The sequence below is a fragment of the Vespula vulgaris genome, chromosome 4, assembly GCF_905475345.1.
Source record: "Vespula vulgaris chromosome 4, iyVesVulg1.1, whole genome shotgun sequence".
NCBI classification, from domain to species: Eukaryota; Metazoa; Arthropoda; class Insecta; order Hymenoptera; family Vespidae; genus Vespula; species Vespula vulgaris.
The window spans coordinates 6,259,525-6,285,660 of NC_066589.1; the positions used below are offsets into that span (position 1 = coordinate 6,259,525).

The 26,136-nt window shown below is 42.5% G+C and overlaps 2 protein-coding genes across 4 annotated transcripts in view; both read left to right on the forward strand.

Annotated features, from left to right (window-relative positions):
- LOC127063331 (uncharacterized) overlaps positions 1 to 1,591 on the forward strand; it is a 283,945-nt gene extending 282,354 nt beyond the window's left edge. Inside the window, exon 3 of one of the 2 annotated variants that reach the window (XR_007781312.1) lies at positions 1,426 to 1,591. The gene's annotated coding sequence lies outside the window, so the exon portion shown is untranslated. Of the gene's footprint in view, positions 1 to 255 lie in introns of both variants that reach the window. The other variant, XM_050992972.1, reaches the window with a different exon arrangement.
- Positions 1,592 to 5,624: 4,033 nt separating this feature from the next.
- LOC127063329 (homeotic protein ultrabithorax) overlaps positions 5,625 to 26,136 on the forward strand; it is a 124,580-nt gene continuing 104,068 nt past the window's right edge. For both annotated transcript variants that reach the window (XM_050992968.1, XM_050992969.1), the window contains exon 1: positions 5,625 to 8,164. In XM_050992968.1, the coding sequence (XP_050848925.1) occupies positions 7,492 to 8,164 (673 nt within the window). In that variant the 5' untranslated portion in view covers positions 5,625 to 7,491. The remainder of the gene's footprint in view (positions 8,165 to 26,136) is intronic.

The following is a 26,136-nucleotide window of genomic DNA, read 5'->3' on the forward strand; positions in this document are numbered from 1 at the left end:
TCGTGGCTGTCTATGTATAAGAAAACTTTTAGACGCGTGGAAATCGTGCGGTACTTAGATACAAACGAATGGGTAGCGCATTCTCTTGCAGCGTTCGCATCAACGAGAATCCTCGAGCGATAGCTTACCCACACCTTACCATTAGCTTTAAGTGTTTATGGGCTCATTCATTTCGTTTTATGTTTCAATTTGGACGCATTGATACTTGTTTGTTTACATGTAAACTACCACTCACTCATCCGGCCGCTCTCTCAGTTACTCCTAACCGGCTGTTATTATTCCCCATTGTCGTCACGAAACTGCATTCTCCTCTCTCTCTCTCTCTCTCTCTCTCTGCTCCTCTGTCTCTCTATCATCCCCTCTCTTCCTTTTTCTCTCTCTCTCTTTTTCCTATCGGTCTCTATGTCTCGCATTGTGTATTGATTACTGAATAGGCGGTTGCTTTATTGTCGTATCTACGTTACTAATACACTCGCTTGTCAGAATCTCGCTTGTACGTATTCGTTCTATTCAAAGTATTATAAATGTTGGTTAAAGTTCTTACTTTCAAAGAAGGTTGATAAATCTTCATTTATCGTCTTTGATATCGTTTTATTTACATACTTTACCTTTGTATTATAAATTAATAAATTAAGTAGAAAATATAATAAATTGAAAAAAGAAAAAAAAGAAGAGAACACTTATTCAATTAACAATACCAACGTCCAATAGCGATCAGTAGTTTCGATTGATTACCGAGTAGACTTTTACTTTTACAAGAATCAATTACAATTACGATCTCGTTCTCGCAGACAATTTTCAAGCCTTCCAGAAATGCATTTCTTGTTTTTTGTCTACGACAGCAGCTGCAACATCGACTGTTTTTCGTGTGAACTACCCTTTAAGTAGCGACAAACCAGATAGACCGCCGGACGAGTCACTCGACCGGTAAGGTAGGTCACTGTCAATGTTTAATGAGTTTTAAACTTACACTTGAACGAAGTGATCGGCAATTGCGCATAAATACAACCAAGATGTGTCTCGAGTTCGATATTATTTCTTTTTAAGTTCCTTAGATGTTAATCTTCCTTTTCTTAATCCTCTTATATATTTTCCATTATCATGTTTTTTTATCCGATCTTTATATAATCGTTCGAATCGTGAAAATTTACGAGTGGCGAATATCAATTTATTATGTTATTATGGTTTTGTTCCTCCATATATTTCTGTTTAATTATATGTTCATATTCCTTTCGATTTATGAACACAGCTGCATCCTTTCAAAAAAATTGTGGACATCGATAGCATCGTTTCCTTTCGTCCTTAAAAGGAAGACATCGGTCCAAATAATTCCTAAATTTGTTGACAAATCGAAAGATATACGCGTGGAAGAGTTATATCATTGGGGATATCATCAACGATAATATTAACGCTCTTTTCTCTAAGGATGTTGCAAAGCTATCGACTGCGAGAATGGTAGGGAGCTGCAAGCGTCATTTTGCAGCCAGGTGATGCAGCACGTGACCGCCAGATGGCAAAGAGGACATCTTCTTGTCCTTGCGTTGCACCTCTCGTTGCAATCCTTGAGGATCGATAGAACGATCTTTTTTTGCTCTTTTTTGTTTTTTTAAGATTTAATTACATCTGAAATATTATGTAATTTACAATAGATATATCAAATGTTTCCGCAAATGTGATTATGTCTAACATTTTAAAAAAGTTTCGTTTTGATATGATTTCGAAGTTTTTCCTTATAGAAAGTTGATTTTAAAAATATCTATTAAGTATAAAGAAGATGATCTCAAAAAATCTAATAAATAATATTATTGTATCACGTGTTTATTTAAGTGTAATCGATGTCCGGATAAACGTATTACCTTGAAAATAAGTTTATAGAACGATCGTTCTCTTCCTTTTTATCGTAATCGAACGAACAATATTCCTACTTTGACGTAGCATTTTTAAAAGCAGCAAAAAATACTATAATGAATGTTAATTATTTTATAACCCGTGTTTTTTCTTGAGTCGCATGTACAAAGTCTTGATTGCAATCTGTATTATCGGAATGAAGTTGTTTATCACGTACGTAGAAATAAAAAGTGACAAATTCATTGGCACCTAGTAATAACAGAAAATAAAAAAGAGAATAAATTGTATCTAGTTATTATTGAAAATAAGGTAAGCGTTAATCGATAAGATAAATTAATACATCTAAGAATCGTTTTTATACAATATTTTACGTAATAATATGTCTTATCGGTAGCAATATTAATAATAGTCTTAAAGGATATTCGTTCAAACATTAATATTCTAAAAATGTAATAAATAATCATAATAAATAGTGTTGATGATGGTAAAAAAAGATAATTATTCTAAATATTTTATTCGTAAAGAGATGTAGTAGAAATAAATTATAGTTAATAATATCTAATGAACCAATATCTGATGACGATGATAGACAAGAAGAGCTATATACCTATGAAATATCGGCGTAAAAACAGTAAATGATTTCAAATGGATATCAACTAGGAGATATTTACTATCCTGATTATAGTACTTATTATGTAGTATATTATTAGTACTCGAATTAGATACTAGTTATAATTCGAAATTCGAGCCAAGATCCGAGCAATGGTAGATTATTCGAGTCTGAATAAAACACGATCCTTCGTTCATTTTTCGACTGTTTTTCATCTAAATCAAAAACATCAAAATCGATTCAAAAAAGAAAAGAAAAGAATCTCGACGGATGTAATGGAAGAGAAAAAGGGAGATAGAAAGAGAGGAAGGGGATCATCGATAAAGGTATACTTTTCAAAAAAATATAAAGTGTGGATCGGTCGCATTGGAACCGCCCAGACAGGCACGCCATTCTTGTCCAAGTACCCGAAGTATATGTATATCACAGGTTGATCCCCTGAAGAGCTTCAAGGTAGGCAGCTGCGTGCGCGCGAACGAGTAACGATGGAGGAGAATCGTGCTTATCTAAAATTCCGGGGCAGTTTCATGATCGAATATTCATCCCTGATCTCCCTTGGGAGGAGAAAAGAACTCGAAGGGGGAAAGGGAAAAGGGGAAAAAAGAGATACGAAGAATCGAGAAGAGATGAAAGAGGACAAGAGAGAGAAAGAAAAAGAGGGAGAGAGAGAGAGAAAGAGAACAACCAAAATGAGAGTCCGAGCGGTACATTGAACCGACTCCGAGAAGAGCCGAAGCCAAAGCCGACGAAGCGGACCGATGAAGAATGGACGCTGGTTTAGCGAGAGTGCAGATTTTCTCGACGAGAGAGAGAGAGAGAGAGAGAGAGAGAGGGAAAGAAAGAGAGAGAAAGAAAGAGTGCAATAACCTCTTTTTCGCTTTCGTCTCCTCTTATTCCTCTTCTTTCTCTCCTCCCTTTTCTTCTTCTTCTTCTTCTTCTTCTACTTCTACTTCTTCTTCTTCTTCTCGTCAGTCGTTACTATAGCTACGCCCTTTAATTTCAAACCACCCTTCCTCCCCTCGTGAAAACCTTTCGAAGAGCTTCCTCATAGTTTTATTCGAGAGCCCTCGAGGGAAAAGAACGTCCATCGAGCGTTCTTCTTCGCCATCGTACTCTTGCAAAGATATTCGTGACTTTCTTACTCTCCTTCTTTTTCACGTAAATGTTCTTAAGTCCTGCCCCTCCCTCCAAGCCCACTCTTTTACGACTTAATTACACAATCTTATTCGATTATAAAAGTTGTTTGGCAATGTCGAATTTTCGATTGGTTCCGGTCTCATAATCGTCGTCATCGTCATCAGGAATTCGTCGAGCGAACGACGAAAGAGCAAAATCCATTTTCAAGCTCATCGCACCCCACCGCACCGCGTTGTCCGGTTCTGTGAGAATGCGGTCTCGGCATTAAGTAAACCCCTTTAGTGGTCGGCCGGTTATCTTCGATGGCGCTTTAAAAGAGGCATTTAGGCCCATTTTGGCTACCCATAGAGTACCGCAACGGCACCGGCACCGGCACCGGCACCGGCACCGGCACCGGCTCCGGCACCCTGGCTTTCTCCCTCTTCGAGGAGGCACGGCTTCACGCCCCCACCATAACGGACACGCGCGCCCTACCATAGCTGCGAGGCTCAAAGGCCCTGACTTTTACGATTCTGTTCAAGTGGTCGTAAAACTCGAGTTTATTGCCTTCATGATTTTCAAGCAAACGGCCTGCCACCTGTCGGAGCTCGACAAAAGCGGCGAACGCATGGTGCCTCTTCATTGGAGAGATCAACAAACCATGCAGAACCTCGACGACCTCGTGAACCTTATCTCGAAGCTCATCGCGATCTTGTAGACCGATTTCTTCTAGAGGCCATCTCTCTGGATCGTCCCATAGCAAACGATCAAGAAACTTGACTACAGCTATTAGAATCTATTAAATTTTATAATATATACATAAGTGCAAGAAAAGAAGACAAGAGGAGCCATGTACCAAGCAGCAATCACGAGGACAGGTGGATGATAGACCCTAAACATTCGTAATGGCTATGCGAGAGGCAAAAGCCTACCGAGAGTGCGAGAAAATAGCCTCGGCTGGTCTCGGAGAGCGGCTTATGATGGGCATTACTCGGCTCGTTACCGAATAATTTACGAGGTGCGAACCGTGGGGGCGATAATCCAGCGACATTTACATCCCAATAAACACACTTGATACTGACGCGGCACGTGCGCCGGCTACGGAGCACCCCACGGATCTCGGCCCGAGCGATGCCCGACCTTTTACGACGTTTTAATTGTGCGGCCGTTGTCTAATTGGTTCGTAAAGCACCGAAATGCCTCGTAAAAGGCGTTTACGATAACATTCCCGGCCATTTCTACCGATCGGTGGACTACCGACCGGTTGGTAGCTGGAATCATAACGTGCCTTTTTCTTATTCGGCCTTCCACCCCCTCCACCTCTAATGTCGTCTTTTTATTCTATATTCCGATCGTTGATCGGACGATCCATTCGAGAAGTAAGAAGTCGTATCATCAATGCCGATAATCTGGAAGGTAGGAGCCCATCGATGCTGGTCGTTTGGACGTCTAGATGAATCTGCTGGTATTAGTTCGTTTCGATACTCAGAGGTGGCGGTAAGCGTATCCCACGAACGGGAAGCGTTAGTTGAAAAGAGAAGGATGTAAAGGGGAAAGGAAGGGAAAGAGTGAGAGAGAGAGAAAGAGAAAGAGAGAGAGAAGATAGAAACGTGGAGCAGCACGCGCGAAGCGCGGCTTCGGACTCTCGGCAAGAGCCATACGATCGTGCGTTCGTGTGTGCGTTCGGTACTAGTCGGCTTTGCGTCAGTGGTGGGGGTAAAAGAGGGCGGCACCTAACCGGTGATAGGCGTCGTTACAGGCCGGAACTACTTTCGTACGGCGTAGGTAGTTTCGCGCGGTGGCAACGCGGCACTCGTGACGAATTCAATTCTGATTGGTCCTTAAGCATAACCTCCTTCCCTGCCGCCCCGTTATCCCGCAGCTCCCACCACTCTTATTCTTTTTCTCTCTTCCTTTCTCTCTCTCTCTCTCTCTCTCTCTCTCTATCTCTATCAACAGCTCGCGATTTTCTTAGCTACCGTAGTTCCGCGTAATCTCGTCCTCTTACGCACATTTATATATATATATATATTTATTGTACATTCTTTTTTATTTTTCATCGTATCTCTTTCGTTCGATGTGTGTGTCTTTCCTTTAGGAAAGAAGAAGCGAGTTACGAATTTAATCTGGCGGCGGCACGTCGTGGAGTTGCTCGAGCGCTCGTTCGAGGGCGCTGCAAGTGCGAAGGAGGAGAAGAGCGAGCGAGAGAGAGGAGAGTGAGGAGAGTGAGAGACAAAGAGAGAGAGAGAGAGAGAGAGAGAGAGATGGATGGCGAGTAGGAAAGAGCAAGTGTAGCGGGTGGTAGCGCGTGTAGGGAGGGGGTCGTGGGTTGGAGTAGTGGGGGTAGCTGCTGGGAGCGAGAGAAGTCGGTTATCGGCGGCAGAGCTGGCGGTGCCAGAGCAGGAGGAGGAGGAGGATGAAGAGGTGGAGGAGGACGAGGACGAGGACGAGGATGAGGACGAGGAGGAGGAGAAGGAGGAGGTGGTGGTGGTGGTGATGGTGGTGGTGGTGGAGGAGGAGGAAGAGGAGGAGGTGGAGGAGGAGGGAAGGCGCGCGCGAAAGACGAGGAGGAGCTGTACTGGTGCGCTCCTCGTCGCCGCGGCGGCACGCAGGACCCCCGGAGAGGAAGAGCGCAGCGGCGGCGCGCGCTTACGAGTGAGAGAGAGCGAGTGAGAGAGGGAGAGAGGGAGGGAGACAGAGACAGATAGAAAGGAGAGAGAGAGAAAGAGAGTGAGTGAGAGACAGAGAGTAGGAACGAGGCGCGCGGTGCGGCGAGCAAGCAAGCGAGCGAGCGAGCGAGAGATGGACGGCGGCGGTACAGAGTGGCGGTACACGGGGCGCGAGAAAAGCGGTAGTGTGCCGTGGACCACCGCACTGGCATACCGTGCTTCGTTACGACACGATACGCTCTCCTACGTACTCGTACTACGTCGACTTTCAAACACCTACCGAACGCACACGGTTCCTCTTGTCTCTCCCTCGCATCCATTCGATTTCGAATCGCATCGTTACGACGACGAGTGCCAAGTGTAGTGTGCGGACATCATCGAGACTTGTAACTTACCGTAGTTGAATTGAAAAATTGTTAGCATAGTTTGATAAAAGGGGAGACGTTGCTCTCCAAGACGTTTCTTTCGTCGGGTGTCACGACTGACAGACAGAAATTGACAGAGAGAGAGAGAAAGGAAAAGAATAAGACATTGACAGAAGTAAAGAGATAGAGAAAGAAAGAGAGACAGAGAGAGAGAGAGAGAGAGAGAGAGAGAGAGAGAGAGAGAGAGAGAGAGAGAGAGAGAGATAAAGAGAAAGAAAAAAAAAAGAGACGGCCACTGGCCACCGGCTTTTATAGCCTCATATTATTGCCCCCCATTTTATTACATCGTAACCATTTAACGATCATCCTTTCCAAAAGTGGCCCGAAAGCACACGTTGAGTTTAGCGAAACCGCTCGGCTCCTCGACCGACGCGATGAATATCGTTCGGCGTCGTTTACCGCCTACGGCTTACTGACGTCCCGCGCGACGAATCTATCCCCTCTCCTTTTTCTCAATGACTTTTACGAGACCCTAAAAGCGGTTTAATGCTACTTCTCTCGTTTCACGTCGTTCCGACGTCGTCTCGCTTTTTGGCGCGAAACCGGCCGCACCGGGCTGGTTAACGATCTTTATCGATAAAAAGATAGAGAGAGAAATAGAGAGAGAGAACGAGAACGAGACAGAAAGACAGAGAAAGAGAGAGAGAGAGAGAGAGAGAGAGAGAGAGAAATTCTCTGATCGAATCGTTATCTGGATCATAAGAAAAAAAGGTTACATTATAAGTAGCAAGCAAAGCAGGAAGAGAAGTAGAGAAGTATTGGGAGAGGACAATTCTCTCGAGTGGCCGTGTTAAAGTGCAAGTGATTCAAAATACCCGGGATAATGAACTCGTACTTTGAGCAGAGCCCGGGTGGCTTCTACGGGAGCCATCATCATCAGACCGGTGCTGCGAGTCAGCATCACGATCCCGCAACAGCGGCATATCGAAGCTTTCCTCTTGGGCTAGGTATGTCGCCGTACGCTTCCAGTCAGCATCATCATCACACGTCTGGTACATTGGGTATACATCCCGGAGGTGGTAGCAACACGAGACCACCTCAGGATTCGCCGTACGACGCGAGCGTCGCGACGGCCTGTAAGCTCTACTCGACGACGCCCGAGGCAACCGGACACACGACCTCATCTTACTCGACAACCGCGAGCAAAGATTGCAAACAACAAGACCAAACATCGGCCCATCAGAATGGTTATGCCGCGGCGATGGCCGTGGCTGCCGTCAAGGACGTTTGGCAGTCGGCGACCTCTGCTACCAACGGTCAGACCAATTCGGTCGTACGTCCTTCCGCCTGTACGCCCGAGGGCACGAGGGTCGGTACCTACGGCGGCCTCGTGGGCGGCGATCCGGCATCGAGTCCCGGCAACAACGGCACCTCGAGGTCCCTTGCCTCCACCTGGAACACCTGCAGTCTGAACTCGTCCGCGAGCCAACCGGTCGCCACGCAACTCCATCAGCAACCCAGCAATCATACCTTCTACCCCTGGATGGCTATAGCAGGTAAGTCCCTATCGTTGTCCACGAGTAACCACGTGGTGTTCATCCTTTGACCTCAGTCAACGACAAACGAATCCTTTCCGTTCTCGTCCGGAACAAAACGACGCTATACGCGTCCAAACGGGACGAGATTTTTCGGCAGCTCCATTCGTTCATCGTCGATTGAAATACGACGTGTCCGTCACCGTGCGCTGTCACGATAACAAATTTATACCTATTCCCGGGAAGGTCGTTCGAAAAATAACTCGACTGTCGTTCGCAAACGATATCGCGAACGAGCGACGACGAGCAACGTTCTCGCGTTACCCTGATAGAGTACGTTTCGACCAGTTTGCTAGAGTTACATCCGTATTGGTCAAACTCTGCAGCTTTCTAACGTCGAGACATAGGCGTTAGCTTCTTCATCTGAAAAGAAAAAAAATTGTTCTAGTATAAATTCCAATTGCATTTTATAGCTTGTAACTAAGATCGATAAAATATATCGGAGGGTTTGTTTATTAATCGTGATAACACGATAGATAAATATAGTAAACGACTGAAGAAAAATTGATGGGCATTCTGGGCATTCGTTTTGACACGCCTTCTCGTAAAACGAAACTTTATCGTATCCCTTGGCTCTGCCCGCGAAAAGTCTGAGAAAAAGAAAGGGAAGAAAGTAGAGTATAGGGGAAAAAAAAAAAAAACAAAAAAGAAATAGGTCGTGTAACTATGGGAAGTTATATACGTCCGGTAGATAGGTAGAATGGAGTCAAGTGCGTGTAAAATCGTTGGGTGCGCTGAGTATAATGGGGGGAGGGGAGGGCAGGGGGGTAGGGGTAAAGAGAAGGGCCTGGTTCAGTCGGGGGTTCAAGTGCCTTCTCGTCGTGGTACTCACCCCTCCGGAACCCCGAATTCCGGTAGTCAGCTGTTTCTAACCATGTCTTTGTCCCACTCTCACGTCGAGAGACTTCTCTGACGTAGAACTCTCTTTCTCTCTCTCTCTCTCTCTCTCTCTCTCTCTCTTTCTCTTTCTCACTCGCACTCTTCTATTCGTTAGTAGATATATAATCAACGTTGCTCTCGAGAAGCTCCGTCTCACTTTTCGATCGCGACTTTTTCAACGAGCCAGCTGGATCTGGAGTTTCTCTCTCTCTCTCTCTCTCTCTCTCTCTCTCTCTCTTTCTATATCTTCTTCTTCGTCTATCTATCTCTGGTCTCGGCCCTCTTCTTCTCGCGCGATCTCCTCAGTCCGGTTTTAGGTCCGCCTACTTTTTTCTTTTTCTTTTTCTTCTTCTTCCTCTTCTTCTTCCTCATCTTTCTCCGCGACCACAGAAAGATCCACCACTCTTTATGCATACAAAGGTGTAGGGATTACTTTATGAGACTGCGTGACGTAGGAAACGGGCTTATTCAAGCTTCGGAGAACGGGATTCTACTGAATGAATTCTGTTTTCATACCTTACTCGAGATTTACCGGAGCTATCGAAAATGTGCTTTTGGTAAGGCGTACTTACTTTAGATACGTTAAGCGATGTATACTTATGTATACAACCCTTACGTTTTCTCCCCTCTTATATAATTTTCTTCTCTTCTTTGTTTTCTTTAGCAAGAATAAAGAGGTCTAGATAGTTACCTAGAAGAAACAGAAGTTAGTTAGTTCGCGAAGAAGTCGCGTTGGTAGGGATGAATTTTCTCTTATACATAGGTACACTTTGGAACAACTTTGAAAGGGCCGATGCAACGCCCTCGAAGAATGTGCCGATCGTAGGTGGGATCGTAGGAATGAGAAAAAGCAATTGATCGAGGTATATATACTTTCTTTCTCTCTCTCTCTCTCTCTCTCTCTCTCTCTCTCTCTCTCTCTCCGTCTTTCTTTCTTTCTCGCGCGCGAGAAACAGGTTTCGCGTACTCGCGAATCGAAAGTCGTTGACTCATTTCGCACGACTCACTGCGAGAGGCAAGTGCTCGTTGGTTCTTCTCAGCCGGCGGTAGGTAGATACATAGGTAGGTATATGAGGCCGATAGGCTACTCGAACGCGAGCCTAGTGAAATTTATCGATACAGGATTGTGGATTATTTCGTCATATATTAAAGTTCGTACCAGAGCAAATATAGAGCCATCAATGACCGCCGTCACTCGTTACCACGATCTACGATGAATAATTTTGCTTTATCGCGATGCCCGCACGATTCCAATTCATCCTTCCTCCCGACTACCGGCGTGCTGTTCTGCATTAATGTATCCACCATGGAAAGCACTGGCTTGTCTACAATGAAAGAGAGAAAGAGAAAAAGAAGGAAAGAGAGAAAGAAAGAGAGTGAGAAAGAAACAGATGATAATCATGTTTTATGACGTCGTAAGAAAAAGGAAAGTTTATCACACTAGTCTACCCTTTCTATTGTTTAATACTGTATAAATACGTGAGAATGGCACTTACTCGCAGCGACATTATTTTTCAAATCTATCGCCCGATTTCGACGAGATAATCGTTCAAGAAACGACGTTTTCCTCAACGCGCGATAAAAAGAAGAAATGGAAAAAAGAAAGAAAACTTTTGCGATAAGAACGATATACATTTTTTCGAATCCAAAAATGAAATCTAATAAGAAAATTCGCTTTATAACTTCGGAGAAACAAATCGAAAATATTTCGTCTTGTTTTTTGCTAAACGAAAGACGATACCACTCTTAACGTTTCCTTTTCTCATTCGTGCTTCGTTACGAGTCTAACGATCTCTTGCGACGAGTATCGCTACGAGAATCTCTGTCTATCGTATAATTTATGATGTTTGGAATAGAGAGTATCTAGCTATGTAAATGTGTATTCTAAACGTGTCGCGAATGATGTACGATCGATTATGCCTCGATGCTGGGCGATCGAACGGCTCAGAATGCCGACGGCCAACATCGTCGCTTTTATCGTTTAGTTTTGTGTGTCGGTAATGCAACGATGTAAACGGTAACGAGATCGAGCGCGCGAGACTCGATTAGTCATTAATAATCCGTGCACGGCGAAAGAACGAGACTAGAGAGAGAGGGAGAGGGAGAGAGAGAGAGAGAGAGAGAGAAAGAGAGAGTAAAAGAGTGAGAGAGAACGATTGCACTCCGGAACCGTACTAATGACGCGTTAGCAATAAATACTCCAGCGAAATATCTTCTCGTAGAGCTTTTACTAAACGATTACCACCACCGACATTATCGCGACCGCTTCATTTATAAACATTCGAGTTAGCATAATCGCGAACACTCGTTACGAGACCTTATCTGGGAACATCTCGATGAAGATATTGTAGAACGTTAAATCGAAGGAATAGCTTTCTTCTTGATTTTCGTTTAATATCGAGAAAAATGTGTGAATAATTTTTGTCATTGTTTCTTTTTCCTTCTTTCTTGTTTTTTTTTTTGTTTCTTTTTATATAAATCTTTCTTGTTATTTCCGAGCAATCAACGTAGGTACGGATTTATGTATCAAGTCGGTTTTAGTAAGATCGATTCTCATTCTCAGTCAACGAAAACGAGACGGAAATATTTATGTATAAGCGAGTTTCGTTCTCTTACCCGCAGATAATTTCAAAGTCTTACCACCCGCTAAGAGATACAAAGCTTATTCTCTTTCTCTCTCTCCTTCATGCTGGATCACCTCCTCCTGCTTTCCCAAATGCGACCGAAATTTACGACCCTTTTCATTGAGGGTTCGCCGTGTCTATAGGGTAATTAGAGGGCGCGAAGGTGTAGGCTCGAATACTGTACGAATGCCGCTTCGATTCACCCCCGTGGAAAAGTGGCTGTTTCGTTGGAGTGGTCCGTCGAGTATACCTTTTTAAAGGGACATTAAGGGTGGCCGATAACTCGAAAACGAGAAAGCAGACGTTTCTCGTTTTATTCTTAATTTTCTTCAGCGTTCGCCGTTTTCCGATTACATTCATAATTTAAGAGGATAGATAAGAATGATCCCTAAGAAAAGTCTTTTGATTACATATCTCTCCCTTTCTTTATCTCTTTTTCTCTTTCTCTTTCTTTCCTTCTCTCTTTTTCTCTGCCTCGGTCTCTAAGGTATTAGTTGCTTTTGTAAATGACTATACTTACTTACATAGAACCAGCCCACGCGACTAGAATACCAGTAGTATATCACTCGTACCATCGGTAGGAAAATTATACGATCGTGTTTTAGGTTTAAATGAAGAAAGTAGGAAGAGAAGAAAACGAAAGTCACTCACGTTTCTACGTCGTTGAAAGTTACAAAGAACGTCACCTAACGATCGTTCGATTTGCAAAGGTATAGGAGATATAAGAGGTATAAGAAGGCGAGTTCCCGCGCGAAAGGATCCACGTGGATATCTGGAGTCTGGTAAGCGACAAGAAAGAGAGAAAGAGAGAGGACTGAGAGAGAAAGATAGAGAGAGAGAGAGGAGAGTAGTCGGAAACGAGTATGCCGGCTCGGCAATAGGTGTTACGTACCTCGGGGAGCAAGCTCATTCAATATAAAGCAGCTACGAACAACGCTGTAACCGTAACGTTGACGTTTACGACGACGAAATCGTGGTTTTGCTCGTTTACCCCACCTCCTTTATGCGCCTCCACGTTTACCGCTATCGCCGTTTGCGAGACTCGCTTGCGAGCCAGCCGGTAATGCAGGACCCTACCCTGCGGCACGCTCCTTCTTCCTTTGCTCCTTCTCTTGCTCTCATCGACGAAGATCTTCTCGTTCCTTCCGTTTTCTTCGTGTGGGGTAAGAATGGTCCACCCGGTCAGAACTTCTTCGACCGAGCTCGTGTTCGGAGATACGATACTCCGTACGGAACGATCGTGTCGACGTAAAAGCGGATGGTGTTTCTCGAAGGAAGGGAACGTCGATCGACGAGCATCTTTCTCTCTCTCGCTCTCTCTCCTCTTTTTCTGTCTCATTTCAATCGTATCCGTCAATCGATCGGATATTCATCGCTTTTTCGGTTAATCGAATCTATGAATTAGAAAGTAAGACGTAAGATGCTAATCGAGATATCAAATTTAAAAGTTTCCAATAACATCTAACTCGAGTATACGATAAGCTATTAAAATCGATTAGAAAAGTCTAGTTTGATTTAAATTCGTCGAAGGGAATATATTTTGTTTCTATCTTCTTTTCTTTTCTTTATACCTTCTTAAGGAATAAAATGATGTATTTATGTACATATCCCATAGATTATCACGAGGGAAAGAGAGACAGAGAGAAAGAGACAGAGAGAGAGAGAGAGAGAGAGAGAGAGAGAGAGAGAGAGAGAGAGAGAGAGAGAGTGAGGTAGGCTCGCTTGGAGTATCAACGCCTTAGTCGTAGGCAGTATTACAGATAGGCTAGCTAGAACGAGCGCCATCGGCAAAGAAGCTAAAGAGGCAGCCCCGAGTGGGTGCGTTCTTCGCTTACGGAGGGCCGTCGAGTCCTTTCCATGTGTTGCTGCTCCGTTGGCCCGGATGGAGAATGACGTACGAGCCTCTCCGTATGACTTACTACGCCCTTTTCCCTTCTCTCCACGCCCGCCGCTTCTGCGTACTGTTCGCTCGAAAAACATTCGGTGCCTCTGTCTTTCTTTCTCTCTCTTTCTCTCTGCAAGGCACACACGAGCCTTACTACTCCCTTCCTTTTATTTTGTTTTTTTTCTCTTTCTTACCTTATCCTTCGACGACTACGACGACTACGACGGCTACGACGACGTTCTTCCTTCCAGTTCCCTCGCGAATTCACCCTTTCCACGCCTCGCCATATCCGCCTTCTCGACATATAATTCCTGCATAATTCATCTTATCCGCTCCTCCGACTCGCTGAAAACAACGAACGAATTAATTGTTCCTTTCTTCGCATACCTGCGATATGTTTCAATACCAAAGTATACCTATTTACTATTACCTTGAAATATTTCATTATTTTCACGCTATCGTATGCATCGGTAACGAGCTCGACTTCTTCTTTTCCCTTTTTTTTTTTCTTTTATCTTTTCTCGGCAGCCGCCCTTAATAACGTCTCTTCATGTACGAGGCCTTGTCGTCCTTCGAATTTCGAAAAAATTGGAGGATCTCGTGCCAAGAGGATCTGTCTTATCGTTCACGCTAATGATAATCGTACGAATTATATGTTTTCCGCGGGTTCGATTATAAAAACGCTTTTAACGAAAATTATTTAAAAAATATTTAATTATTCGCAACATTCTACGTTGCGGATCGACGGGTTCTATAGAAAATGAATACCCTCTAGGGTAATTCGTGCGTCAGGTAGCTATAATAATAAGCAGGTTAATAAGTATGCGAATCTTGATGGATTTTAAAAGGCTGGAGAGAACGGATTAAAAAAAAAAAGACAGGAAAGGAGGGAGGGAATGACGAAGAGGAAGAGGAAGAGGAGAAGAAGAAGAAGGAGGAGGAGGAGGAAAAATGGCAGTGCGATACATCGTTGGTATCGGGAAGGCTCGATTATCGCGAGGCAGCTGTCGTAGGGTCTTTGCAGCGTACATAATTTTCATAATCCTGATCGTATAATTCTGGTGTAACCCTGGTAGTCTAGATATTAACGCTTGATCTTTGCCGAACCTGATCGTTCTCGAAACATGTAAGTAGGTAGTACCGCCTATCTTCTCCTGATTAGCTTTTTCCCGTCAAACTTTTTTCCACGTTTTTCCTTCAAATTTTATTATTAACCTCGTTGTATAATTTTCGATGAAATCACTCGATCGTTCTTACAATTGCTTAAAGAAAAATCATCGATGTATTATATTATGCCATTCGATGTCATCAATTAATCTTTAAAATCTCGATATCGTTACTTTCTATATTTCCTTGCTACTGTTTTATTTGCAAATAGAACGATCAATATTGTTTTACAACGTTTCTGCATATATGTCGCAAAATTAATGATTACCCGAAGATATGTTCGAACGATCGTCGATAGCGTTGTCCTTTAAACAAATAGAGAAAAGAAGAGATCGAAGGATTCTAGTTTCCAATGACTTTTTTTAAGCATAAAAATTCGTAGCAAGATATAGGGGGCGTGAAATTGCAAGTCGTTCATGCGTATACTTATCTTGATGCATTACGCTCGGCGTGCCTCGAATATTCATGTGTGAAGGGGATAGATACGTGGGACGATAAACGAGTAACGCTTTGTAATTATGCTGGAAGAGAACGGTGCCCTTCACTTTTTAGCACGAGTAGAAATTTTTCGAGAGAAAAATCTAGAAGCTCTCCTCGATGTCCGAGTTAAACCCGGGGAGATCGGTTGTGAGATCGAGCACGGGCGTTATCGGGTGGCACGCACTCGGCAGCTTTGTTTTAAATGCGTTACGAACGCTATTAATAGTAGAAGGTAATTCAACGTACGATAATAGTACCGATCGAACGATCGTTACCAATAAATATTCGAAATTGACGTTGGTCGATGAAAATTGGAAAACCAGTTCGGCAACGACGAGGACTTTGTAATTATGTAAATCGAATTGAGACGAAATGTCGAAAAGTGTAAATAAAATTAACGATGGAGAATGCCGGTGAAAAAGATTTTCGTTTTCGATCCAATTGAGAACGATAGATAGGTAATTATACAGAGATACTTATCATTTAAATTACTATTCTTTCTATCCTCTCGTCAACGTCTCTTAACAAGATTTAAATTCATAACTCGGCGAAGCGAAGCGTCGATAACGAGTAGAATTCGCATGTCCGAAGAAAAGTTATTAGCATAATTATTCGATATCGAACGATATATATTATCATCGATCCTAATACATTGTTTTATAAGTATAGACGGAGTTATTATTCTTCCTTTGTCGAGAATGCCGATTGATATTCGATTACATTGGTTCTAATCGAACTTTAAAAGATCAACGAGAGTGACGCATGTATGTATTCTGTATAGTTTACGTTCGAGCTCTTCACGATTAAACGTTTTAAATCGAACGTGTTATTGACCGAGTAGTAAAATGGTATTATAGCTAGGTGTTGTCAATGAATCGGTTCGCGATGGCGAAGATCAGGAAGACGTGAGTTTGCTGTGGAAAATCAATTCCACGGGAGCAAAGGGTTAAAGTCGTATAGATTGGTAGAGAAAGAGAGAGGAGGAAAAGGGACGCGCGTGCCTCGGCGGTGATCGCGCCGGTGGTGTGTTGGGGCTGCCTGGCAGCCTTCTCGATTTGATGGACGAGCTGTTCGCATGTACGACTCGTGCGTCGCTGCTGTTGCTGCTAGCTCGGCTTGATACACACCGACAACATATAGTCTCGGCTATAACGCTATCTCGCACTAGGTGTTTTGCAAATTTCATGCGGCGAAGAATTATCGTTGCCGTGTTCAGGATTAAACTTCTCTCTCTTTCTCTCCCTTTCTTTCATTCTCACTAGTATCATCCGCCTCCTCGCTGTTATCGTTCTGTCTACTTCTCTTCCTTCTATCCTCTTATCCATTCGACGAAAGTCGTTAATTAAGCCTCGCTTTTCCACGATCATTCGAGACCCCAAGAGATAAAATTCGTCCCGTGGAAGGAAGAAGAAATTTACAACGCGGATTTGACGTAATCGATCGTATCGAAAGCGTCTTAATGTATCACCAGAGTAAACGTTCGAACATCGTAGACATCGTATATATATTCTCTGGGGAAGTAGAAGTAAACGAAAGGTAGAAAGAGAGAAAGAGAGACGGAAGATCTATTACGTGTATTTTGAGGATCGAGAGAAACGAGTGTCGCGAGCATCGTCGTGTTCATAAATTAAAGCCTTCCTCGAGGTGATCGAAGGTAACTTTCGTTTGGCAAATATATGGGCATATGTATATATATATACATACACACACACATACATATATACATATATGTACAGCTATATCTATAGGTAGGTATATAGCGCAGTTAGGAGCCACGCTAATGGATGAATTAATGAAAAGCACGAGCCAGAATGAGTTTTATAGTGATCTTACGAACGATTACTTCGTTAGAGACGAGAGTTACGAGCTAAGAGGGTAGACTTACGGACACCTGATAGAAGACATCGTTGTTTGATGAGACCAGGCCTCCAAGCTGGTCTATATACATATATAGAATCCTTCGTTCACGTTGCTTCGGGCCGAGATAATATGTTCCTTGGATCGGACGAGCATCTTAGCCACGAAGGAACGTGTTTAGATGCTCGAAACGACTATAGCGCTGGACAAAGGATATAGGAACTACCTACCTGTTCGTCTTTCTTCTTACGAGAAAGAAAAGAGAAAGAGGGAAAAGAGCGGCGAAAATAATTTTATAGCGAAAAAATTTGTTTGCTTCTTTTCTTTTCTTTTCTCAATCTTTTTTCCATTTTTTCTCTTAATCTTTTCTCTTTTTTATTTTTTTAAACTCTTATAGACTAGATCTCCTTTTACCTCTTGCCTTTCTGCGTAAAAGAAAACGACCGTCCCTTCTACGTAGCGAGGAAACCGCGATGATTGCTTTACGACGTGCAAGAAAGGCGGTTTAGTCGTTTCTCAGGTGAAGATCTTCTTTATAGCAATTTTATGGATGATCACCGTTCCTGGATTTCAAACGATGCGACGCAAGTATGTGAAACTCGTTCGAAAAGCGAGTAATACAGGCTCAATGAACTAGAAGCGACTATTTCTATTACCGACACTTCGATAGAAGTTGAAAAAGCAAAGAGTTATATTCTCTTCTTTTTTCTTTTCTTTTCTTTTCCCTCTCTCTCTCTCTCTCTAGTCACGTAGGAAGTAGAAGACCATCTGCCGGAGACCGACGGCGAGTCCAAGACTGTTGCCCGTATTCAATTAATACGCGGACGACGTAATTGGAACCGTTTATATTGCGAGTACGCTCGGACGTTCATAACTCACAGGAAGCTTTTTGCATCGATGTACCTGCCCACAGTCCCTCCTGTCTCTCTCTCTCTCTTTCTTACTCACTCACTTTCTTTCTCTCTTACTTACTCTCTTTCTTACTCTCTTTCTATCTCTCTTACTCTCTTACTCTCTTTCTATCTCTCTCTCTTTCTTTCTTTTTCTCTCACTCTATCGCTCTCGCCTTGTTCCGTCCGCCACGATGGGCGGCCATTACGAACAGCACCTGCCATCCTGACCACAATGCTCTCTAACTCCGGTCTTCCACGTTCGCCAAAGGAACCTCCGCGTCTTCCATGAACGTGTTGACTTCTTCGACGCATAAGAATACCCCGTGGATTATGAATAAAACATAAATGATACATTATATACATAGAATATTTGATGTTGCTATTATTATATCTATCCTCTGTTTTTTTTTCATTTTCTTTTTTGTCTTTTTTCGATTGGACACATTCAAGGTGAATCAAAAGCATGGGAGGGTGATGTTATTTTTATAGTAGGTACTTACAATTACCAGAGACGAATTATGTAGGTATAAGATTTATGGTTTTTCTCGATCATCTTCTCTCTCTCTCTCTCTCTCTCTCTCTCTCTCTCTCTCTATCTCTCTATCTATCTTTCTCCGTTTCTCTTTCCTTCACGCGATGGACGTTGTCCTTATCGTCGAAAGTCGGATAATGGGCGCTTGATTGTAAAAATTGATCGACCTTGACGATCGCGCTCGCGCGTACTTGTTGCCGATCGAATCGTTAAAGGCTTAAGGTGAAATCGTAAATCCTTATCGCGTCAAAGGGAGAGCCAGTAAAATGGAGAGATTTTCATTCGGCAGGCGGCGACGTCGAGGCAATTATATTAAAAGGTCAAGAGAGAAGTTCCCTCTCTTGCATGAATTATGTCCCGCCGTCTTTTCCAATCGCATCGAAGCTACGGGAAAGAAACAAACGCCATGCAACTGCGGTACCACGTAGGATTTATATTTGCGTCATTATACGGGCGAAAATATATATCTTTCGATAATTCGAAGGATCCTGGGACGCGAGACCGGTCGGCCTACGGGAACTGGGCTTGAAAATTACAAAAATGAAACGAAGGTATCACCGTGGTTCGTTTAGCAACGAGCTAAGTCAAGAGTAAATAAAGGAACGTTAACGATATCTCGTTGATCGTGTATTAATTAAAACAAAAAGTGAAAAGAAATAACGATCGGAAGCGTGCCACCAGACGCTTTCCTTTTTTTCTTTTCTTTTTTTTTTCTTCTGATAAATCGTCGTCCAAAACTTTACTAATGAATTTAAAATCTGAAATAATAATGATAATGATGAAGAGGCATCGCTTAAAGAGGGAATCGTCATAAATTGTAATAAAATCGTCGGGCCAGCGTGAAACTGTGAGCAATGATATGCTGACAGTGCAAAGGGTCGATACATCATAATGTGGCATAGATTCAAAGAAGACAAATGTACGAGATGGAAGAAGAAGAAGTAGAAGTAGAAGTAGAAGTAGAAAAAGAAGAAGAAGAAGAAGAAGAAGGAGTAGAGAAACTGCGGAACTCTCTGGAAGGGAAGAATAGAAAGAGGAAGAGAAGAAAGCGAGGCGAGAGAAAACAGACAAAAGAGAAAGAGAGATGAAGAGAGACATATATAGAGTCACATACGGTAGAACGATTAAGCAGCTCGGTTAAATTCAACGACATTAAGCCGTCCTTTCTCTTTCTCTCTTTCTTTTTCTCTCTTACCCCTTCTCAACGATCGGGAGACCTTCCACGACTCCCTTCTTCGTTCGTTTTACGCTCAGAATCGCGACGCGCGGAAAAGTTATGACGTACTGCCGTCGCGACATATTTATTAAGCACCACGAATGATATTAGGCCGGTGCGAACGGACATTACGGGCGTAGGTGCCGACGAGCGTTTGTTGTGCGCCATTAGCCCGGCTAATTTACGATCGCCGTGTTGCTTGTCTCGAAGTAGCACTCGACGCGAACGCTCGCTACTCTGACGGTCGCTCGCCTACGCTCGCACTTTTCTCTTCTACGCTTCTCTACCTCTATCCCCTCCTCCATTTCCCCTCATTTCCCCCTTCTCCTTCTCCTCCACCCTGCCTTTCCTCCTTTTCTACTCCACACACGCGATCCTTCCGATATCCGAAATACAACGAAGCATTGTGCTTTTCTTCTTTCGTTTCTTCTAATCTCGTTATTCATACGCTTTTTATCGATGCTTCATTCTCCCTGCTTCGATTTTTAAATTATTAATTATAAATATGAAAAATTGATCTATATAAATATATCATATCGTTCTCTACTGTTATCTACGGTCTCGATAAGATTATCCGTATTATCGGCTAATTTCATTAATCAAGTATCGCCAATGTTCATAAATTTCTAATGCAATAGCATATATCGAAGATCACGTTTATCCCTTACGCTCTTTATGCGCTAGGGATCTGGTCCATATGTAATAAATATTCGTTTACTTTCTCTCTTTCCCTTTTTCTTGATCTTTCTTTTCAAACGCAATACTTGCGATTCGCACGCTTCGATGAGCTTATTCCCGATCATCGCTGAATATCTATGCCCATAGATGCTACAGAAAAGCCGACGACGTTTACGCGCCGTTCGGAATACGATGTGATAATCTTATCGGGAAATTAGTAGCAACCTTTAGAATTATGAGTCAGCGACTGGCCACGTTCACCGAACCGTTTTATCATTCGGATTTATTGGATTACAGGATACGTATTATCTCGAAAATGATAAATGGCTATAAACTCTTAATGGATTTGTAGTTTTCTAAGAAGCAAGGTTAAATTTGTGTAGGAGTGGCAATAAGGATGTTAACGGAACGATGCTTCAAATGGTCGAGATTATGGCAGTGGCCTTGAAAAGCATTAACCCTCGAAATTCTCTTTAAAATGGTTTGTCCTGCGTTAACTACGAATAAACGACGTATTGGCTTCGCCGAGTGTCGAACGTTCATGGGTATGCGCATAAACCATATTCTGTATATAATATATAATCTGCAGTTAAACGCAAGACCACATTTAACACCGGCCATAGATCAAACAAACGACTGCGCGCATTCCTAGAGAAAACCTGCTCCACGTAGAAAAAGGACTAGCGGGGCTACTCCTATCCTCCTTCTGTTACTAATGAACACTTCTCTCTCTCTCTTTCTCTCTCTCTCTTTCTTTCTCTCCTTGATTTCTCCATGTTAGTTTCTCCGTTTCTATGTTTCAATCGATCCCGTCCTATTCCAAATCGTAGATATCATTTCTCACGACCGAAACATTTGGTATCGAGTTCTGGAATTCTTTTCAATCCGACAGAGATCTCCCTCTCTCTTTCTTTCTCTCAATATCTTTCTTTTTCTGTCCAGAAGGTGGCAATTTACAGGGTGCGATTATGGCGCGGGTTCGATGAAACTTTCGTTTGAAAGTTGTTCCGTCCAAATAACATTTCGAGCAAAACGAAGAAAGGATAATTGTTTCTTTGACTAAAGTAAACAGGAAGAAGCGAAGAAGAGTCAGCAATAAAAATTTAAATTAAACTACATTTATTATTGCTCCTATCTTTTTAGAAAGAAAAACGTATGAATTATCTTTTCTGTTTTTTTCTCTCTTTTTCTTTTTTTCTTGAAAATTGTTAAATATACGATAAAAGATTAAGTCAGAGAATATATATATATATATATATATATATATATATATACACATACACACACACACACATAGATAGGATGAATCTAATCCGTGACGAATCGATCTCTTCTCATAAATTTATCCGACAAAGATACTTACAGTCATCCTTCCCATCGTTCGTTCTATTCCGCCATGATTTGTTTCAACTAAATTCTCGCGTGAATACCGGTAGTCTAGCGTGCTGTTATTTTTTCTCTCTTCTTTTCCTCTTTTTATCTTTTTCTTTTTCTTTCTTTTTTTTTTCTCTTCCCTCCACGAAATCTCGCAAGAAGTATAGATTTCAACGGACAGGAACGTGAGATGTTCTTGAAGAATATAGCGGCGGAACGAGCACCGTAATTCGGTGCGGCCGGTAATAAAAGTGACGGGACACGGACGTGAGGGCACGTTTTCGTCCAACGGCATAGTCTCTTCGCACGGAAAAGAAAGATCTTCGTCAAGGATCGCAAAACGATCGTTCTCGAAAAGCGAGGGCTATATACGAAGAAAAGCATACCGTTAACTTCTTTTTTTGTAAAAATGTCATAAAATGGTCAGAAAAGATGACAATGAAGATGACCGTTAGTTTTTCCTACCTTATTCTTCCGGTAGATTCTCGAGGTGACGATACTCCGAGCACCATCAGTACGACTCGATCCGTCGGCTGGAATCGACGTAGAACGTGCCGCGCGTCTGATTCCGATCTTCGTGATATACATATATTTTTTTCTCTCTCTTTTACTCGAACCTAGCGTGGTCAGGCAATATTGTTCGAGTATTTTTTTATTAAAACCCTCCCGCGTTTGATTTATTTCTTTATTTCATTCTTGTTTCTGTTCCTTCGCTTTCTTTTCTTTTTTTCTTTTCTTTCCGTTTTTTCTCCCTTTTTCATTTTTTTGTCGGCCTCATCGATCGGACAGGAGTAGTGTCGAGAAGTGTTGGACGTTCGGTAGAAGAAAAAGAACGGCTAGGAATTCTTGAAGGAAGTCGAATCGCTATTCCTGGACAACGTCGAGGATGTGAAAACGAGGGAGAGAGAGACCGTACCTTCTCTCTCTCTCTCTTTCTCTCTCTCTCTCTCTCTCTCTCTCTCACGAGCTCCGCCCACGAAGATTTACTACTGCGCCCTGTGCTCCACGGCACGGCATGCGAGTGCAGTTGGAATCGCGAGCAACGGTCAACAACACTCGCGCGCACGCGAATGAGAAGTTGAACTACAAAAACGGGTTTTACAAACGAGATTCGAATCGCGCGTCTCGGCGCGCGCTTCTTCTCTTCGTTCCTCTTCTCTCTCTCTCTCTCTCTCTCTCTCTCTCTCTCTCTGTCTCTGTCTGTCTGTCTGTCTGTCTCTCTTGCTTTCTCTATATCTTGACTTCAAGTTCTCTCTTCTTTCTCGACCTCGAGAACGATGATCGGTTATCGATTTCGAGGATTCACCGATTTCTCTCCACCGTGTTATCCATCCTTTGGGTGGTCCGTCGAACGGAAACACCCTCGTTCGGCTCGCGGAAACGAGGAAGATCCTCCCCCGAGATGGTTCGATAAAAAATCGGTAAGCCGATCCGAACGAGCAAAAATGAAAGTACTTTATCTTCGCCCGAGGATCTGACGATCTTGCCTGGTAAATCGAAACTTTATCGCGATAAGTTAATTGATTTCGACTCCTTCTCTTCTTTCCGCTTGGTTTCTCTTCAAACTGATGCTTCGTAATTTCTCCTTTTTATATTTTGTATTTCTTTCAATAATAATAACATTTCATTACGTTGACTAGGGAGCGTTCATTAAATAGAATCGACATTGGAAAAATTTTATCCCTGCAAAATCATCCCTTTTCCTTGCGTAGGTAATTTTAACAAAGTCACGTTCAACCTATAAAGAATCGATAGTTTCCGTGAGAATCCGTCTTCTTAAGGTATTCACATATACGATAGAAACATGCGTGTATGTGTGTGTGTGTGTGGCTGTGTGCGTATATGTATATATATTTTGTGTTCTCGAAAGAGATGCTTCATGCTTCGCTGAATACACGTTGGTCGATCCTTGATGTCTAGAAGCAGGAAAAAGGTCGGTAAGGAGAGCGTAAATTCCGCCATTTTTCTCGTACTTCCCTATGCGTCTTCTCTCTCCTTCTTCTTCTTATTCTTCTTCTTTTCCCTCTTCTTTCTCCTCCTCCTTTTCTTCTTCCTCTTCTTTCTCCTTTCCTCGCGGACCTACCCACTTTGATTTGTTCGCCGAATTCTCTCGTGCCATCGCTCGGCTTAGCGGACTTAACAGACTATCAATTTAACCGCAAAACTTGAAATTTGCGTGAAATCAAACCGCTGCTTTCCGTAATTCAAATCGTTCATAAATCCTCTTCGTTGGCCGTTCCCCTTTGTTCTACGTGTATCTAGATAGATAACTATGATTATTCCCACTCGGAACGCGTATTCGTATTCCATCTCATGATTTTTCTTCCAAATCTTTTTATACTTCCTTCCTTCCATTTTTCCTTTTCTTCGAGACTTTTCGATTATGCGACGATGCTTCTTTCGATAAAAAAAAAAAAAAATCGTATTAAACGTTTGCGACGAGGAAATGTAAACCAGTTACGCGTAGTACGCCCTTCGGTTAAACGAAAAGCAAGTGCTTTTATGGCGCCGATCCGTCTTGCGGTGCTATAACGAGTTCGTGACTCGACATAATACGATAACCCCCTAAATGCGTTTGGACTCGCTGAGAATCGCGGGAGCGAGCTCGTAGAAACGCGTGTGTCCAGAAGCAGAAAGGGAGAAAAAGAGAGATAAAGATAGAGGAAGGGAAATAGGAAGAACGAGATGAAGAAGAGAGAGCGAGAAAGAGAGAAAGAGAGTTAGGACGGTGTAATAAAGAGTGCGTGGCGTAAAAGAGGACGAACCGCCGACAGTCTCTCTTACTCCTTCTTGCAGGAAGAAAATAGCGTTGAATAAACTATCGTCTGCAGGCCGTACTTCTAGTCCCGGCATTTCGCTCCTCGAATTCCGCGAGATTTTACCAGCGAACTGAATTTCGTTATTCTCGTTCTTTGTCCTTGTTCTTTCTCAGTTATACCTTGACAAACTTTACAATATCGACTTCGTGTAAAATTTGTTACGTCATTTACTTTATTATATCCATTTGCGTTTAAACGAAACGAAAGAAAAACAATGCTACTATAGACGAAGTAATATACATCTGTCAAAAGGAGTTATTACTAGATGATTTGTGGATTGCAACGTACATACCAACTCCTGCACGAGTTTGTAATATAAAAAGATTTCCAAGCGAACGAGGGTGTAATTATTATCTAACTTGAAATTATCGTGATTTTTTTTTTTTACTATTAGGACTTTGGATTTTGTTGAGTAATGATCAAAGGTAAGAATCTTCGAGTATGGTTTAATGTCGTGAAACATTAACATCTCGGTGATATGAAAATCTTGATTTCTGTCGGACCAGAAAGAAAATGTTCTTGAAATATGATATCTTTTCGTAATAGATACGATACGGTTGAGTGCAACGCGCCTCGAAATCTTGTTTATCTCGTTCTTGCGATTAGTTGTCGGAACGTTGGACGATTATAAATCTTCGTTATTCCGAACGATTTGTCCTCTGGCGTGGAATATAAAGCGTAACAACAAATTTTCTATTACGTTGGTAGGTACATCCTGATATTGCCAACATAAATCAGACAGTCGTTGATCGCCATGCGAGACACGCTGACGATTCTTGGAACGAGATGAAAAATATTTCGCGGCGCGTTATGCGAGCGAACAAGATCGTCGAATGGCGAAGGTGGAGAGAGCCACATCGTCGAACGGCTTCTCGCACTCTCGACGACTCGATCTTCTGCTCCAAGCGGAATAAGAAACATCGCTTCGCGAGATCATTGAATAACGATGAGAGAGACCCGTGCCTGAGGCTACTTTTGAGGATCGAGCCTCGACTTCGAGCACCCATTTCTTCCCCTACTTCATACTAATTCGGCAAAAGAAAGTTATAAAAAAAATCAAAATGAATATTGTTTGCATTAGCTCCAGACGTCATAGAAAAGTAAATTCATCAATTTCATACATCACTTTTATTTGTAATAATCTCTTGGCGAATTAAACCATGAATCAAATCGGATCTACAATCTTCTTCTTTTTTCTTTTTCTTTTTCCTCTCGAAAAATATTTCTCAATATTTCTTGAATTATTGATATATTGAATTTTTCCTGACACTCGTAAGACAAGAAACTATCAACAATTTGCTGCTGACACGCACGTGTTTATGGGAGATACGTGTAATCGGTAAGTTACTGGTCCATGGACGACGCGTGCACGTTTTACAATCGAAAGAAAAAGAGAGATACTACAAAGTAAAAAAGAAAGAGAGAGAGAGAGAGAGAAAGACAGAGAAAGAGAAGAGAACACGAACATAAACATCCTCAGAAAGATACATTCTCGGAAGACAAAGAGAACCGACACGACGATTTTCGAG